General features: G+C 28.3%; 1 protein-coding gene across 1 annotated transcript in view; it reads left to right on the top strand.

Annotated features, from left to right (window-relative positions):
* The window catches only part of LOC107438881 (cytochrome P450 4C1), a 49,060-nt gene that overhangs the window by 12,156 nt on the left and 16,524 nt on the right, over positions 1–20,380 (top strand). Inside the window, exons 2-6 of the mRNA XM_043039186.3 lie at positions 3,930–4,048; positions 5,562–5,647; positions 12,682–12,875; positions 16,345–16,414; positions 18,416–18,542. Of these exons, the coding sequence (XP_042895120.2) occupies positions 3,930–4,048; positions 5,562–5,647; positions 12,682–12,875; positions 16,345–16,414; positions 18,416–18,542 (596 nt within the window). The remainder of the gene's footprint in view (positions 1–3,929; positions 4,049–5,561; positions 5,648–12,681; positions 12,876–16,344; positions 16,415–18,415; positions 18,543–20,380) is intronic.

Raw genomic sequence — 20,380 nt, 5'->3', positions numbered from 1 at the left:
GGCATAAGAACCATTTAATTGGTTAAATTTATCAAATGTTCGAAAATAAAAACCATAATTTTTAACACCAGAATTACTGGTAAACTGCTATAATACACTGGTTATCATAAATTAAGGAAAAATCACAAAAATAGCGATAACTCTTTCAAAAGTAAGCCAAACCGTGCAAAATTTGCATATGTTGTCCACTAAGAGTAGCTGAGTAAAATTGCAATATGCAAATTAGTGGCGCTGCACTCGGCTTACGTCATCTGCCTGGAGCATAAAAGTCCAAGTTTGAGAGAAAGCACACAAATTTTACTGTGATTGCGACATTGAAAATCTGAGATAGCCAATTCGTAATAATGACCTCTAGGCATCATTTGCCTGAAGAACTACGATGGAGAGCCATCGGGAGACTAGAGGCAGGGCAGAGTCAATCAGAAGTGGCCAGATGGCTAAATGTGAGTCCATCTGTGGTTCATAGACTTTGGAGGCAATTTCAAACCACAGATTCGGCATCTAGGAGGTTCAGTCAAGGACGGCCAACTGTTACGACCAGTGCCGATGACCGATATTTGACATTAAGTGCACGCAGGAATAGAACCGCTACTCCGACACATCTTAGATCCTCTCTTGCTGCAGCCACCGGAAGGTTGGTGTCAACGTCAACTGTGCGCAGAAGGCTCCACGAAGGTGGTCTGTATGCGAGACGACCAGCCATTTGCGTGCCGCTCACATCACGCCATAGGAGAGACCGTTTGCAGTGGGCCCGACAACATGTCCACTGGACGTCAGATCAATGGAGGCCTGTTCTCTTTACGGATGAGTCCAGGTTTAGTCTAGAAAGTGACAGTAGACGTTATTTGATATGGAGAGAACCTGGGACCCGTTATCATCCATCAAACATCCGTGAAAGAGATGCATACGGAAGAGGCAGTGTCTGTGTTTGGGGAGGCATATCCTTAGGAGGGCGCACATACCTCCATGTCTTTCCAAGGGGAACCGTGAATGCTCAGGTTTATCGAGACAACATCCTTGATGCTTATGTGCGCCCATATGCCGGGGCAATTGGTGATTGCTTCCTGTTACAGGACGATAATGCAAGACCACACAGAGCTCGCATTGTTGATGATTATCTTCAACAGGAAACAATTACTCGCATGGAGTGGCCAGCTCGATCCCCGGACTTGAATCCTATCGAGCACGTTTGGGATGCTCTAGGGAGGCGTGTATCTGCCATCAATCCGCCCCCTCAGACCCTTGCCACGCTTGCAACTGCTTTACAAGAGCAATGGCTCTCACTTCCTATTGAACTGATAGACCGCATAATTGAAAGCATCACACATCGCTGTTTGTGCTGTATTGCTTCTAGAGGCAATCATATTCCATATTAAAGGTACTTTTTCTATTGCAAACCGATACTTCCAATTTGTTTATTTTATACATGTGCTAATTTCTATACTACTATTAATGTCTGATAATTTCTTTTTATGTTGTTTAATACCTTACTATGTGTTGTATATTGTGGGTAAGTTTCATAAAATTCCATGTGTAATTTCTTGAGTTATCGCGATTTTTGTGAATTTTCCTTAATTTATGATAACCAGTGTATGATCGGAAAAATTATCAATTTAATGGTCTTAATAACGTAACCACAATCATGCTTTTTTTGCCATAATTATTATTACAGTAAGGTAATTTTGTAGAATTTTCTGTCTCCGTAAATGTTTTAATTTTTCTAGATTTCATATTATAAGGTCAAGTTTTTTAATGAATGAGCATAACGAGTTTAGAGTTTAATTACATGCATGATACATTTCTGTTAGATTCCATTTTTAAGTGCCACTTGGACATTTGCAATACTCTGAAGAAGAAAAAAAATTTAAAAACTAGTAAGTGATATGAAAAATAAGATATATTTTTGTAAGAAAAATTTAAAAATTGTTTTAAAATTTAAAAAGGTTCTGTAGTTTAAATAAGTTGTTGCAGACATAAAAAGGATTTTAGATTATTCCGCTTAACAAACAACATCCCTAGTAAAAATTAAATTAAAAGTTTTTTCTGTAAAATATTATTGCTTAATATCAACATAAGTACAAATTATTAATGTATAAAGACCCAGGAGTTGCAGAAATGTTAGGCGAATTAGAACTTTAAGTAAGTTACTTTATTTCCTCTTATTTAAGATTCACCCAAATAATTTTTAAATTTTCCAGCAATTTGCATGATTAAAAAGTAAAACAAAAGACATTTTGTCTTTTAAAAGAAAAGTTACAGATTTTTTATAGGTAATCCCAATTAATTTAGTTAAATAATTAACATACAACGAAGCGCAAAATTTGCTTTAAAAATTAAAAAAAAAATTTATATTTTAATCATTTTCATTCAAACTCATCAAAAGATAATTACATCTACAAATGAACAATGACAAAGTAGGTTAAAAATGACTTAATTTTGTTGACAGCATGATTGAAAGATTGTGATTGTTGATGAAAATAAATAGGTTTGTGACAATAATAACATTTAAGAATAAAAATTTGATTTGTTTACTACGGAAAACATTTCATGTCTCTTTGTTTTTAAAAGGCATGTGTCTATCACGCCGGAAGTTCATCATAAAAAAATGTAAAATTTTCTTACACATTTTTATTTTATTTTTCCAAATAAACTCATTATTATTGAATTACTGAACAATGGCTTAAGAACTTTATTAAGATTATTAAGTATTAAGATTTTTCAAAACAATGGAATGTGTTTGTCTTAACTTTATTTCTAGTAAAGTAAGACATTTTAACTAGGTAATTATAAATTCGGATTAGGAATTAAATACAATTTCTCGAAAAAATTGTTAAATAACATTTTATTTAATTGTTATACAACCATATTCCAACAAAACAGTCGAATAAGCCTAAATAACATGGTATTCAAACTGTTAGCTAAAGAAAAACCGTTTATTAACTGCTTTCACTTAATACTGTTAAACAACCATGATTTTACAGCACCAATTCGTCTCATCTAATGAAGGCACTTGGTTCCTTGCAGGTGGGTACATATTATTATCTAAAAAGCTAATCTGTCTCATCATCGAGTCCTAGCGTTGACACCACAATACTTCCATCCTTTAGTACATAAAGTCACCAATGCCCTGAACTCCCCATTTTGTGACCCTGGACTATTAGAACATTTTACTCTAATTCAGGCATAGATGACAGCATCATAATGCTGTTTTGCAAGCAAAAGTCTAGTATTTCCCATCTCATATTAATAATAAACTTGAAATACAAGATATCTAAATTACATTCCATGTTACATTTGACAAAACTCAAGTCAACCACAGCAATGCCCATTACCTAACAAAAAGCCTATCTCTAATGTATAATTTAAAATATTATTTACGGATTCGAAACCATGCTAGTTGCAAATGGTTAAAAACAGTATAATTTTGTATTCATGTTTTTTTTAAAACCATAATAGTCGTCAAAGGTTTCGAGAATGTAGTTGGTAAAAAAACATTCTTTGCAGTAAACTTTACAGCTAATTGGATGGATAGATTGGCTGCTGTAATTTTACCGTAATTTTAGAATGAAAATTCCAGCAATGTAATAGTAATCTAAGGATTTGATTTCAAACAAAATTACATTTGAAAATACTTTAAATGTATTTTTGTTTGCGTCTTATTACTTTTTAAGGACGATTTAAAATCCAAATATTTGCTTTCGTCAGCTTAAATACAAAGAATAAAATATTTAACATCTATGTTTGGTACTCTGCAATAGAATATTCAAAATATTAGTAAATTTGTAACATGTTTTAGGTTTCTTAGGACAAAAAATTACAGAGAAAAATTCAAAAGCATCGTGTGCTTTTTGGACATCATGCAATTAACAATGTGCATTGTTTTGTTTGAATCATTAATAGTTAACTAATTTATTTCTAATATTTTTCAGTATTTTTCCAATGCCTAAGAGGAATGTGCAACATTCATCAGCAACTGAAGACCGGAGTTTTTTACTTTTGGTCTGGTTTGAGACCAATTGTATTTTGCTTCTCTCCAGAATTATTTGAGGTAATTAACAAAAAGCTTTTTTTTAAAATGTTTAAAGCTTGAATTTTTAAAATTTTCTTAATTTTATCTATGGTCAATTAGTTTCAGACTGAAGAAATACTTAGTAGAAAAATAGTTTGAAGATGTTGATTATTATTTGCAAAACTTGATTTGAAGATAAAGAAATATTAAAAAGATTGGAAAATAAACAAATTGGAAAGTTACATTTTATTTTAAGTCGCTAAAAATCCAGACATAATATTAAAATGACTCTTCATTCAAAAGTATAGTAATATTATCATTTTGATCAAATGTAATTTAAGATAATAAAAAATGGAATCATGAAATAGCGGGAATTCGAATATAAACTTTTGGTGCGTGGCTTCGGGCCTTCACCCCGGGCACCTTTAAACCAGTATAAAACCATAAAAGCAAGCATATAAAACCATCACTTTCTTGTTTCTACAAGTAAAAACATTCGTGAATCGGTAATAAATCATTACAAACTTATTTTCAAGGTCATGGTCAAACTGTGCGAAACTATACTGCCATGCAATTAAGAAAGAAAAAAAAAACTAAAGTGCTTTACGATAGATTTCGAAAAAGGCGACTTGACAACTATTTTCTTTCTATTACTAATGCGATTATTCCTAAAATAAAACGGTTGAAAACTAATTACCGAAATTTATTTTTGAAAAATGTATTTTTTTTTTTGTAATTTGTAACTTATTCTACGAAATTACCAAGTATGTAAAAATCCCATAGATGAATTTTTTGTCGCTAACGTTGACTTTTCAATAAGACAGCAGCATAGTAATAAATCGAACTTTTTCTTAAGGTGAAATTTTTACATTTCAGTTGTTCGTTAGCAATGTTTCTAAATAGTCTTTTTTTTCAAGTTCCTGTATTTTCCACTTGATAGTAGCGCATCAGACAAAAGAATATTATTGCTTACTTCGTGATGTGCCCTACCAAGCACGTACTAAGGACGTTACGTGGAACGTTAAGTATATATATATATATATATATATATATATATATATATATATATATATATATATATATATATATATATATATATATATATATATATATATATATATAGAATAAGCACTACTTAATTAAGATGAATAAGGATTTTTTTACATCGAAGAATTAATTAAAATTGATTTTGAAAACTCTTTTATTATTCTAAAAAAATGAGATACATTTGATAATTTTCAACTTGTTGATGTTGCTCCGAATTCTTCGAGGTTAGGCGAAGTCAGACAAGACCCTTAAAACCGTTGAATTTAAAAACATTTTGTAGAAGAATTACTTTTATGAACCAAAGTTAATTTTTATCACTGTCTACTAGAGTTGTACAAATGTGTTATTTTTATGTATACCACATTTCTTCACCCTGTTACATTAGTAAAATTTTTTTTCGAAACATTTCGCATAATTTTTTTGTAAAAATGAATGACACTCTTTAAATATATTATGAAATTAATTTATGAAAGTCAAAATTCATTTCTTCTTTCAACTTTTCTAGGCTATTTTGAAAAGTCCAAATAACCTGCAGAAATCCTTTGATTATACATTTTTATCGTTGTGGCTAAAGGAAGGTCTGGTAACCAGGTATGTCATCCTACAAAATAATTTTAAATGCATTCAGCACAAATAATGCTGTTGATATGCAATGTAACTTGTCACCATTGAATGTTTAATTAAATTTCATTAACACCAAAAATATTTCAGGGTTTTATACATTTTGCTATGTACCTACTCCTCCATGGTGCGTAAAAATGTTTTAAAAGCTATACTCTTGATAATTCCTTACGTGATCTAAATAAAATCAATGCATATTTTAGTTAAGTAAAACATTTCGTGCACATTATATTTTTTGAAAATTAAAATGATTTTTTTTTAAAAAAAGCAGTATCTGTTAGTTTTTTTTTTTTTAATATATACACTGAGAAAAAATGGTAAATGGCAATGGTAAAAAACTGCCAAAATATGAAAATTTCGTTTCTGGCTTTATGAGAACACCAAAAAGCACAGAAATTGCGCTTTGGCTAATATTTTTGTACAATTAACATTAATATATAGTTTTATAATATATGAAACCTTAGAAGCATAAAAACCATTTATTTTGTTCTCAGTTTTGTTTTCTTACTAAATGTGTGGTAATGAAAACTCAGTAAACTGTTACCATACGAATGATAAAATTTCCAAATGGATGGTTTTAATACCGTATCTTTTGGTTTTATTAACCGAATTACATTTTTTAGCAGAAATGTCATTACTATACAAGTATTTTAATTTTACCAAATTTTTTTCTCCGTGATTTAAATTATAAGCAATTGGTTTGACGCATGGTTAATTTCTTAAGAGTTGAATACTATAAGTTTGAGCATTTAAATCCAGTTTATTTTTCCCTCAGGGAATTTACCTTTTGAATAAATAGGAAACTCACAGCTTTAAGTTGTTATTGTGACCCCGCTTTCTTTTTTCTTAGTTTATTGTTAGATTAATTTGTCTTTTCAGCAAGAGACACAATTTCTGGCAGTATACTTTAAAAAATCCCAGATCACATTACGGTATAAAGTACCGATCCTTTGGGTGCATTGCTTCTGAACGTCGATGATTATTTCAATAAAATAACACTAATATATATAACTTGTAGAAACCCTCACTATAAAAAAATTGCGATCATTTCTTTTCCTATTAATTAACCCTTTGTCGAGGTGAACCTTTCAAACATTGATTTCTTTTCTGAAGATCTAATTACAAGTAAAAATATACTTTGGTAAGTTTTAATTGTAAAAACAGTCTAATAGTTATTAAAAAAATCTGTAAGATTATTGGAATTACACTTGCACTAAAATATAAAATTCCCAACAAAATAGTTTGAAAAAAAAAATTTTTTTATTCCTATTCAAAAATTCATCAATGATTGAGTTTATAAACATAAAAGAAATTTCAATGATGAGTAACTGTTTTTGTTAGATCTAAATTACTGTAAATTTGAAAAATTATCATTTGGAAGTGAGCCGCGTTTGGAGGATTTGACCTTTAATTCAGAAAAAAAACATCAGTGTTTCATGCTATTTTATAGCCATACATTTTTTTAAAATGCTAAATGCAGTATTTTATCCTTATTTTGGATTAAATTGATAGAAAATAATGATAAAAGTATGGAAAATATGCTTTATAAAAAATCTACGTCAACTGCTCAAACACCTCTGACAAACGTTTGTGTATCAGAAAGAGCGAAAATGAAGCATTTGGCAAAACAAACCTTATGGGAAAAACACATTTATTTAAATTATAATTTGAAATTTATAAAAATAAGAAATAAGATGTATTTTATTCTAACGAGCGTATAGGCGTAACAAGCATTCGTCGAAGTTAAAATAGCATCTTTTCAAAACGGTGTTTATTATAGCAAACCCGACAATTCTAAAAATTTTCCTTTAATTTTACTCAACATTCTAACTGCTTGCATGCATTTTTAAAGTATAGTTTCCGTTAGATTTAGGACTTGCGTATTTAGTCTTTATTTCATTATATATCAAATTTCAACATTTTTATTAAATTACATGGAAGAACAAATTTGTAGTTGCATATGCACAAACACTTGAATTTATGAAAATATCTAATTCGGGTTTAAGTATTTTAAATCTGAAATTAGCTTTACTTCTAAAGCTGCAGTTTTTTAAAAGACATTTTTAGTGTATTTTTTGTCGAAATGTACAAGATTAAAAACTTTATGCATAACAGGATGTAAAGTAAATGTTGCTGCAAGCTTCCAGAGGAGTTAGGGCACATTGTCAGAATTAAAATTGCTGTAGAACCATTATCTTGGAATGTCTTCATACGTGGGTGGGGGCGTTTTCCTGTTATGAGCACGTAACAGGATAAGCACTAATAAGCACATAAGAAATAGTTGGAGCGATAAAAACCGATTGCAGATTTAAAATCCGTGATACAAAAGTATCTAAGATCAGACAAAAAATCTAATGCAATACAACAAAGTGTTCCCCAGTGTAATTCGCTCTGTTTAAAAAAGTTTTAAAAGAAAACTATTACGTGTTGTAGCAACTTAATATTAGAGTCTATGAATATATGTTTTTTAGTCATAATTTACTATTCCTCTTTAAGTTAAAAATTTTTTTTATTCTACACTTTTTTTAATATTACTTTTCATCCTTTTAGCTAAGAAATATATTTATCTATCTTATATCCTTAATAAAATCAATACAACTCAATTTCCTTCTAATTGATTTAACTCCGTTCATTTTTCATTAAACTTCGCACTTTTCAAACAATGTAGAACTCTAAATAGCAGCATACTACTTTCTTAATTTTTTCAATATTACACTTCATCATTTAACTAGGAAATATATTTATCTATCTTATACTCTTAATAAAATCAATACTACTCAATTTTCTTCCAATTGATCGTTCGTTTACATTACATTAAACTTCGCACTTTTCAAACAATGTAAAAGTCTAAATAGCAGGGTACTACTTTCTTAATTTTTTTAATATTACTCTTCATCATTTAACTGGGAAATGTATTTATCTATCTTATACCCTCAATAAAATCAGTACAACTCAATTTCTTTCTAATTGATTTGACTTCGCTCATTTCACATTAAATTTCGCACTTTTCAAACAAGGTAGAAGCCTAAATAGCAAGGTACTACTTTTCATTGGACTTTTCTACTTTACATTTCGAATAAGGAACTGAGATTCAAATTACACTTGGTTTTTCACTTAACCTTTCGCTTTCTAAGGTGATCATATATTTCATCCTCTGTTTCATAAGTACCGTTTCTAAGGCTGCAAATTACTCGAATCTTACTGTGGAAATTACCAACCAAAATTACATACCACCGGGTCAGGAAGAGTTTAAAATACCCGGAAACACCATTCAAACAAGTTTAAGTGAGGATGTAGTTTTTAACGGATAAGGGACAATCATCTTAAAATGGAATTTTTGAAAAAAATTCGCCGAAGCAAGCAGAAACCGATCCCACATTGCTGCCAGCATAATTATGAGAATTTATTCTAAAACTTGTAAATAATGATGCCGTCAATAATTAACTGCAAAACTACAGCGAAATTAAGGTCAAAGCTTCATCCTTTTTTACTAATTTATATTTTGAACATTTTTGAACTATTGACAAAAAAAGCATGACTTTATATCAATATTTACATACATAATCACTCATAAAATCATATTTTTCGCGATGCAACTTCACTTATTACTGAGGCAGGGAAAATCTAAAAAAAGTTGGATGCCGAACAGGAAGATATTAATTAATTAGCATGCATAGTCATTTATATTTTTGTCAGAAATGTTTAATTTTTTTTAAATTTTATGCCGTTAAAATTAATAAGAAGATTTATTTGGAAACATTAATTTCATAATAAGTTCTTTTTTTTAACTAAATACTTTTACTTATCAAAATGATAATCATTTTCCTGCAAAATACCTTTTAAGCATTTAGATAGGTATTCCTTTCTAAAAATTATATTGGTTAATTTTAAACTGACCCATCTTAACAAAGGTTATTTTTCAATACAATTTTAACAAATATATTTTTGTGTTGAAATTCAAATAAAATAGTTTAATCACATTTTCTAGGAGTAAAATATTATTTATTTAATTTATAATGCTACAGATGAATTCTGCAAGACAAATACTGTTAGCAAATAATATTTTACTATTTTTTAGCAAACAAATACATTGTTTATAAACTCTTTTATAAATACAAGACTACAGATTGGTTACCCTTGGTGCTTTTATGATCATAATAGGGAATTACATTTGAAAACACTGATATTAAATCTGGATTCAGTTTCTCTCTCCAAATTACAGTTTTTTATGACATTTTTAGTTTATTTTTGTCAAATTTTGTTTAAAAGTGCTCTATCAAGCAATGTTTTGACTACTTTCAACGGTAGTCAGGGCATATCATCAGGATTAAAATTACATAGGAGCTTATGTCCAAAAATGTTATCATATGCCTCTAGGGGCTCTTATTGTGAACTTCTTCGTGTGGTTCTGAACAGGTTATAATAGAGAAACTCCTCTGGCCGCTGCAACCGCATTTCCGGGCATGGGTTTATATGCAGTTTTAATTCTGATGATGTGTCCTAACTCCCTGAGACATTTGTTGCAACATTCACCTGACCCTCTGAACGTGTTTGAATATGTACATTTCGACAAAAAATAGACTAAAAGTGCCATTTAAGAAACATCGGTAGCTGTAGGAGCAAAATTAATTTCAGATTTGAAATTCCCATCCCCGAATTAGGTGAGATCAAGTATTTGTATAAATGCAACAAAAATGTTTTTGCATTCATGCTGTGTTATACAAATTGTTCAGGTATGTTTTTATCATTATTTATATTTTATTCCATTTACGCTTTTGACTGAGTTTTTAAAGCCGTTACTGAAATTCATTTTTGAAAAAAAAAATTATAAAACATGAAAGTTTTTAATTCAATAAGTAAACAGGATTAATTATAAAAACGCTTAAAATTCTCTTTTCTGTTTCAGTCGTACTGATATTTTAATAATAAAAGCATGAACGTGAATTTAATTACATATATCAAGAAACGATTTTAAATTAAACGCACAGAGCACAATTGAAAGGAGTTATAAATTCTGACAGAAGAAATTAACGACAAACCCCAGCTCGGAGAAAATTCTTCTTGAATTTAATTATAACAATTAGACTTTAATTTATATCCAAATATAAATCTAATATTTTGGGAATTTACGTGTTGTTAATTCCAGTATTTATTTACTTTATTTTGCTTAAATTAGATTACTTTCTTCTTTGGCTATTTCTTACAGGTCATCAAAAAATATGCCATCCAATACTTTGATCAGTTACTATGAGAATGGACAGATTAACTATTAATTAATTATTAAGTGCTTATTAGTTAATTACTACTTAACTATTAATTCATTATTTTTTATTATTTATTTAGTATTTATTTATTATTTATTTAATGCTCATTTATTATTTATTTATTATTTATTAATTATAAATTAAGTAATTAATTAATTTTAGATACATTCATTCTTAGATATTTCTTATAACACATATCCTTTAGGGGTAAGCTTAGTGCAACGCAAACACCTGCAATGTCTTTCAGAACTGAGTCTATATTAATATAAATTACTTTTTTTAATTTCCCATTTTAAAAACAGTTTCAAAAGCTGCTTCAAAATTGTCCAAAATAAGGTTAAAGTTTTGCAATAATAATTACCGTAAAATCACTCCGAATCACTCTAATTAAATAAATATTACTGTAGAAATTAAGGTATAATATTTTACGGTAAAAATAAATTTTACGGTTAAATGAATTTTAAGGATGATACACCCAAATTCCGGTACTCAATATAGTAATGTGATCCTGAATTTTTTTACCGTATGGAGCTCTAGACAAGCAAATGCGAATAGCAACCGCTGACTACTTGAGTCTGAAACAATGACAGCAACTTTTGCACTTTTGGTAAATGTTTTAATAAAAGTGTTTGCACAGCACCAGGTTGTTTATTTAATACATTCTTTTGGAAGAAAATATTTATTTCATATAAATAAGTTTTTTCTTATTTGAGCCACCAATTTTTTATTTTAAGATTTTTTAATTTGAAGATTATATTTTAGAAAAATGAGATTATGTTTTGCGCCATACTGGTAATTAATTTTTTTTTCATCGCGAAACGAGAGCATTAAAAATATTGGAATTTTTAAAAAATTTAAATTAAATTCGACGTAACAATTTCCGAAAAATGACTGAAATAGAACATAAATTTAGCGCCAAATTGGGCTCAGCGTGTATTTTTTTCTTTTATATTGCACTTGTGACATGGTCGCTATCTTTGGCGACAGGGATTGATATTTTGATAGCAATTTTATATGTAATGATTGCTCTTTTGTAACTGGCAAAAGATAATCTATAGCTCTACAGCCAGGGGACATATATATATATATATATACTAGATTAAAAAATACATATCTATAGTTCAGAGATTCCAACGAAAAATGCACTTCTTATTAGCATTGCGGAAAAATATTTTTTGTTATTTCTTTTCAGTAAAATTTAGCTCTTATCCAATCACAGACTTTTACCCGTAAATCATAACTCTCTGATCTTAATTTTTAGACATTATTCAGAAAAATTAAAGAAATGCATGATAGCTCGAAGTTATTATACATACTTTATAAATAATATAATTTGTTGAATAATATTTTTTTAATAGTGATTTTAATTAATAATTAAAATAAATGATAGCTTTTAATAATAATTTAAATAAATAATAATTTTTAAAGAAAAATTTAGCAATTAATAATTTTTAAAAATAATTTTAAAAAATATTAATTTTTTGTTACAATTTAAATAAATAATTTTTAATAAAAATTGAAGTTAATAATGTTTTAATTAAATAATAATTTTTTACTTTTTTAAAAATATATATATTCTTTATACATATTAAGTCTCTCTTCAGTTTGAATCGATGGACAAAATGCTTGAAGAGTTAATATCAATTAGATATAAAATTAATTTTAACTGGAATCTATAAAATATTTTAGCACATTGACAGAACTTATTATAAAAATTTTCTTCAAATTAATTTTTTCTAGCCAAGGATCAAAATGGAAGCAAAGAAGAAGAGCTCTTACATCGGCATTTCATTTTCGCATTTTAGAAGACTTTGTTGGAGTATTCGACGATCAGTCTAAGTACATGGTAGAAAAAATTAAAAATGCAACAAAGGTGCAAAAATGCATAGATATTGTACCTTATATTACAATGTGCACTTTAGACATTATTTGTGGTAAGTATTTTTATTATTAAAAGAATCACTAACTTAAAATCCAATTTAAGTATCTGATCCGTAACAAAAATATAATTTTTTATGTAGATATCGCAGAATATTATTTATGTCAAAATGCTCAAACAATATCAATGTGTTAAAACGACAGAATTTTTTTAAGGCAGATGTTAAGAATTATTTTGTAGAAATAATGAATACTCTGATGTAGTAACTGGAAAATCGTTTGTCAAATAAGAAAAATGTTGAAACCTCGTTATTTGCTAATATTTAAGATTAATTCCTTTAATTCACATACATGGAACAGAATTTAAAACTTCTTTTGAAAGAAAAATTATACATCTAACCATCTTTTTATTGATAAAAAATAAAACATAATAATAAGAACAACGTGCTATTTATATTCGTTACTTATATTAAGGAAAGTCAGCAGCTTTTGAAAAATATCGTATTACAACAAACTAAACTAAACCCATGTAACTATTAAAAAAATAAAAAATATCAATAAAAAATATCGATGAAAAAATGCCTGTGAAAATAAATCTTAGATATTACACACAAGCATAAACGTTTGCTTTTTGTGCGTTTAGGAAGGAAAAAAACAATTTTAACAATTTAAATTACTTAAAAAAATTGGCATTTTCCAAATTCAAATATTTCATATTCTGAGAGTTTTAAGAATGGACAAAATCCTGCATTGAGAAAATTTTCAAATCAGTTTACGGTAAAAAGCACCGGCACTTTGGGTGCATCCTCCATAAAATCAATTTCTCCGTAAAGTTTTATATCGTAGTTTTAACAGAATTATATATTTAATTACAATCATTCAGTGGTTTTATAGTAAATACTACAATAAAAATTACAGTACATCAGATTTCAGTAAAATATCTCAGTAAAAATCGATTTCACGACTTTTTACAGTGAATTAGATATTGAAAAACTATTTCTAATAAAATATCTGAGAAAAATAATCATTAAAGTTGCTATGTAACAAAATAATTTAATGCCAACTGCATAACAATTTATTTTTTCTCTATTGTGTCCATAACAGGCGTTCTAGTTCAAAGGTGAATGCAAGCACTAGAACTTAATTAATATAACACTGTCTTCATGACAAGATATCTTTTCTTATCTTTATTTTATTTTAATCTCATAATCTGTCAAAATGCCCACAATGAAAGATGCCATCATAGCAAGAAATTTGCTTTTAAAAATAAACACAAAGAAGCTGCAAGGTAACTTTTGCAATACGTTTCTGATGAAAGCGCATGCAGACTTAGTGAAATAAAGTATCTTTATTAAATTTAACTCATGACTATGTTATAAATCATTATAATGGATAAAGATATTCACTTATTATTATTACATTCTAGTGATTCATGGATCATATTTTTATTTTTATGTTTTCTGGTTCGCTTGAAAATTTTCTTTTTGTATGATGTGTTAATTTAGACACTCGAGATTTTTCATATGCTTTAGGGCAATTCCATATGTGACGGAATGACATTTTGACTTGCAAAATAACAACTAATTGAAGTTTCTATGTATCTAATTTCAAATAAACATTTTTTTCTCATGCATATCATTATTATTGGCATAATGCACTTCATAAACTAAAAAAAAGGGTTTTCTATCTTTTTACTTTTAATTTTACGAACTTTTTATTTGCGTGACGGAATGACATTTTGGCAACCAAGCTTTTGGCATGCCGCTTAGAACTGGAAGTTTCTGCGAATTTTGCAGCTATTATTTTTCTGAACTATTTTATACTTTTAGTATAATGTGTAAGCAATGTAAAATGCTAATTTGGAAAATTAACCTCAGGTTGGCTAGCAGTTATTAACATCTATTTGCTGTGACAGAATGACCGTGACGGAATGACAAAAAGTTTAGTAGAAGAAGTCTTCATTTAAAAAATGTTTTATTAATATGTAAATGATAAACAGAATGTAACAGATAAACAGGATTAATATTTACGCAAGAATTAGTAACAATTTCAACAGTTTGAAAATTAGGTTGTCTCTGAAGAGGTTTTGTATCTAACTTGCCAATGTCACGTCTTATCTTCGTTCTCAGGAAATTTATGCATAATTAAGACATGTGACGGAATGATGTAAAAGAAGTTACTTTTATTTTATATATTAAACTTAAAATGATAATGTTTTAAATGTTTAAATTTTGTACTACATGCACATTTTTATTAAAATATTGCAAAAGAAAGATACATTTCTTTTATTTTATAAGTATTTTTCAAGAAAACAATTTGAGCACAAATGTGAACAATTCACTTGTCAGCCATGTGATTACTTTAGAATGCTGTCAGATTCAAAAAATTTAAGATTATCAAAAATGAAACGGCAATATGTAGACTTTGGCTATTTTTGAACATATTTTTAAAATTAAAATATGCAATTCAAAAAAAAATTTACTTAAAAGTTGACACTTTCGTGGAATTGCCCTTTAGTAATAATTTGAGTCGTTTTAACTCGTGTTACAAATGATGATTATTTGACAATTTCCTTTTAAAATCACAAACCAACAAAAATAAATATTTTTTTATTAAAATTAATTTTTTTTCATCACTCTTCATAAATTATTTCAATTTCTATACCATGTGATATTTTTGATAAGCAAAGTTAATATGATTAATTTATATTCCTTGATAAATTTATGAAAACAATTTTAGCAGCAATCTTCAATTCAAATCTTCAATTAAAAACAAATTGAATATATGTTTTTATTTTACACAGCCTTAGGGGAAAATGAAGAAAATTTCGTGATTTCAGTATGCATCAAAAACTTTAACTACCATTCGTTTTGATTTAGCATTTCTTAAGCAGCATTCAAAGAAAAAAATATAAGGAACAAATCACGATACAAAGTACCGGCACTCGTTGTGCTGATATTTTTTACCGTGAAATTTATTTTTAAGGCAACATGTTACGGAATAAAAAAAAATCTGGTATACCATAATTTTATAGAACTAACTACAGTAAAATCACTGAATCATTCAGATTAAATGTATATTACTGCGAAAATTACGGAATAATATTTTACAATAACAATGGATTTTTTGGCAAAATGTATTTTGCGGATGATGCATCCAAAGGGCAAGTACTTTATACCGTGATGTGATCCGGAAATGTTTACATTGTTTTCCGGGGTTACTTTTATTTTATGTCATATTTTCCAATCATTTGTGTAAATTTTTATCAATACCTATTTGTACCAAAAAGTCAAAGTTTTTTTGTTGAAATTCGTATCTTCAAATAATTGAAAATAGCAATTCACTAAATTTGATGATTTGATAAATTCCCCAGGAAACGGTTTCGCGAAAAACTAATAAAATCGCTGTGTCAACAAACAAATTAATCTAAACATTCTTACCTTATTTTATCTTAAATATTTTTAACAATTTTTAACTGGAGCCATACAAAACAGGTCTTGGAGATTATATTTGAATATTTTTTAGAGACAGCTATGGGATTACGAATCAACGCTCAAGATAATCACGACTCTTTTTACGTCAAGACTATGCATAGGTAAGTTTTCAAATGCTTTACAAAATGTAATTAGTAAGCGATAAAACTTGTAATACGGTTCATGTTTTTAAGAGTATACAACTGAATATCATTTTATATTCATTGAATAATAATTTTTGCTTTTTTTTTATTCCAAATGTGATATTACCTAATAAGTTATGAATACACAAATTTTACGTATTCACTTTGTTAGTATATTTAAAAAAAAAAAAATAAAAAAAATAGTGCATGGAGTCCCTCCGCGCGGAAGAAGTTAAACTTCGCAACCTGCGACGTTAATTGTAGAAGAATCAGCAGTCGTAGAAGGATCACTAGTTCTATTCAACGACTCTTTTTCCTGCTCCACTCGCTTCCGTGCTCTGTAATCACGATAATATTGCGCATTTTTCCTTCGTTGACCTCCTGAACCTGTGGAAGTGCTTGTGGTTGCCTCATCGTCACGCCATGGAAAATGTATTTGTATTAATAATGTATGTGAATGCGTCATAATGTAATTTCAAAAGAGAAACAATCAATTGATATTCACAGGAGACGTACCTTGACATAACTTTAAATCTGTCGCATTGTCCGTGGGATTGTTTTCACTCATTTTTTACAATTGTTATCCACTAAGTTTGAAAATAAAAAATACTGCCCAATTAAATTATATATGTATCAAATCAAACTAAAAAAGTATTTATAGAAAAACAATACTTTTATGACTTTTATTATTTTTATGCTGGTGAGAACCAAAACAATGTGGAAATGAATGAGGCAAAACTGGATCCTACCACGTGATTTACCGGCCAATAAAAATGTAGCGTTAAACGTTTAACGCAACCTTATTGGAAGTCGCATAAGAAGTATAACTTCAATAATTGATCGAAGTACTAAATTAAAGTGCAATTGTTAGTTCGAGAGATTCTGACGTAACTTATTGTTAGCTGGAGAAATTTTGACGCTACTAGGAAATACCGCATCTTCATTCTTCTGGCAGTAAATGCAGTCGGATATTCAATAGGATGTCCGAAGTGCTCATGTTTACTTCACGCATTGCAGTTATGTATTGACTGTTTTAATCGATTAGATATAGATTCATTATTTAATACATCTACAATATATATTTTCTTAATTTAGTGCCTTTAAAATAAGTTGCTATTTTATTGACATTATATCAGTTGAGATAAAACTGGACACAAAATACAACAGTTTGTTTTCCCAAGGTTCATTAGGACAGTTTGCAACTTTTTCTTTTAGTGACTGACAAACTTTTATTTAATATTTGCTTGCGCTTGAAAAAAATGTTACAGAAAAAAAACGTGTGTATATTTAAAGGTTGCTTTTAGATTGTAAATTGGACTGAAGTTCCCGAAGCTAAAAATGAAGATGAGAACGGAGGAAAAAAATTTCTGGTAATATTACCCATAAGAATAAAGTATGGTAATATTACCGTATCTGGTAATATTACGGTATGAGTATTTTTTTTAAAAAATAAAAACGGTTTTCTACCTTGCTCTTAGGTATCATGATAAAACTACCAGATTTTACCATATTAACTAAATTTCATCACATATTACAAAACCATATTTTATCGATAACTTTACAAAAATCATTACAAAAGGGCTACGGTAAAAAATTTTTGCTTCACTCATAACTCAAATCAAAGGCACGCTTTAGCCATTTCTCAAAAAAAAAAAAATTAATTGTGAGGATTTTATTATTATCAAAACAAATATTTTAAAGTTACCGTACATCTACTTATTTTGAACTTTTTAAGTACATTGTCCTATAAATGCCATAAATGTGTGTTCGTTATTGCATTTTTAAATTCATCTTGATCTATAAATTACTAATGAAAAATTGTTTTTGTTACACTTTTCATGACTTCTTTGGAATCATTAAATACGTCGAATAATTTGTTCCGACTTAAAACCTAAATTGACATCATTTTTAACTAAAAGTTTTTTTGCAAAGGTCTTTTATTACCTCTTACTGATATACTTATAATGTTTCCATCTGAAGGGTTGCAGAAGCTTTTGTAGGTCGTGTGTTAAGGCCATGGTTATGGCCAGATTGGATCTATTTCAGCACAGGCAGAGGAAAGAGATTTAAGGAAGATTCAGCTATCATGGATAAATTTACGAAACAGGTAAGAAATATTTTTTGTGGTTAGGCTTAGTAACGGTGTTATAGTTTAATAATTGCAACAACAAGAGAAAAGTTGAATAATATCAATGATAATTTAACTAAATAACGTTATGAATTTAATGAAAAATAATAGTAATCACAACACTTGCAATGCATAAAATTCCATATAATAACAATAAAGTTAAATTGCAAAAATAGTGTTTAATTCAAAAATAAGGATTTAAGACAATCCAATCTTCAATTCACTCATCAAATTTGTAATAGTTTATAATTCCATTGATAATTCCTCTGCTTGTTTGAATAAGTGTATGTGCTGCAGTGAGCTATACTGCTTAAAAATAATACCACAAATTTGACTTCATAAGATTTACAAATAGAACCTCCTCACTTAAAGTGAGGATTTTTACCTGCTAAATGAATTAATCGGGTTCTTTTGCTAAATGAATTGCAAAAGCTGAATTAGTTATTATTTTTTTAAAAAGTTTTTGAAAATTTGGTGGTATTCATTTTCAATATATTTTTCAAATAAATTACCCACTGGTTATTGCTTGAACGTATCTTTCTCGTTGTAAATAACTTTTACGTGGAAGTTGTAGCTGTTGTGAAAAATTAGCTCAAGCTTTAATAAAATCTTGCTTAAACAGTTAAAAATTCTGGATCAATTTGCGGTAAAAAGTACAGCAAAAAAGTCAAATATATTTTAAATTTACTTCTGTTTCTCTATCTTAATGTAATATTTTTCTCAACAGTAGTAGTATTAAATAATATTAATTTGTGTACTCAAGGCAAAGCTAAACGGTATAAAATTTTCCATCAAATTACAGTAAAAGTACCTGCACTCAGGGTGTTGGAACATTTTACCATAAAATCTATCTTACAGAAACATGTTACAGAACAAAAAATATGATATGCCGTAATTTAATTGGGTTTTAATATTTAAATTAAAAATTGAATAGTTAAAATTGCGTTTTAATATTTTACGGTAAGAGTGAGTTTTACCGATGTGACGGGATTTATAATCACAGGTAATATGATCCAAAATTAGTTAAAGTGCACCATTTTTTAAAATTTTTTATCTATAACAGACGAATTACATATTTTTTGAAAATGTTATTACAGTTAATCATTGAAGTTGATTAAAAAAGTCACGAAACCAATAGCAAAATGATACTGACCTTCTGATATAATAGCTAATGAAATTTAAAATAAATCAAATTAGTCACGTAACTTCAAGGATTTGCATAATTGTTGCAAATATGTTATTTCTTTCTACTATAACATGCCACCAGTTCCACCAAAATGTAACACTAAAACTGAGGAAATAAATCCCCAATTTTACCTCATATTGTAGAAAAACAGACGTTTAAGATATGTCCTTAAGAGTTTCATTCAATCCTTTATTTTAAATACTCAAATGTAAGCAAAAAATCTTTACGTACACAAAAACTACATTAGTAATATTCATTCTGTTGATTTACTGAATTCGTTATTGTACATATACAAGGAAATAAAAACAATTGTTTTAAGAAACTTTTTTACTCCGTTTTCCAATTTCATTTATTCAAACACACTTTTTTCCAATTTCCCGAATTTCAGCTATCGTTTCTAGGAACATGTTTAGAATAAATTAGCTATCGAGTTATGTAAAATGCTGATAAGGAAATTTTGAGTATAATGAGATCACATTTAAATATCATAATGACAACCGTCGTACGTTTCTAAAAAAAATAAAAATTATTTGATTTTTGATTTTAGTGAAAGATCTACTCATGGCTCTTTGTTATAACTGTAACTATTTACAATACAAATTAAAGATATTAATGTCTGAATTAAAAACAT

The sequence above is a fragment of the Parasteatoda tepidariorum genome, chromosome 8 (assembly GCF_982258835.1).
Source record: "Parasteatoda tepidariorum strain Cologne lab strain chromosome 8, Ptep-v5.0, whole genome shotgun sequence".
NCBI lineage: Eukaryota > Metazoa > Arthropoda > Arachnida > Araneae > Theridiidae > Parasteatoda > Parasteatoda tepidariorum.
This window is presented reverse-complemented; position numbering and strand designations above follow the sequence as displayed.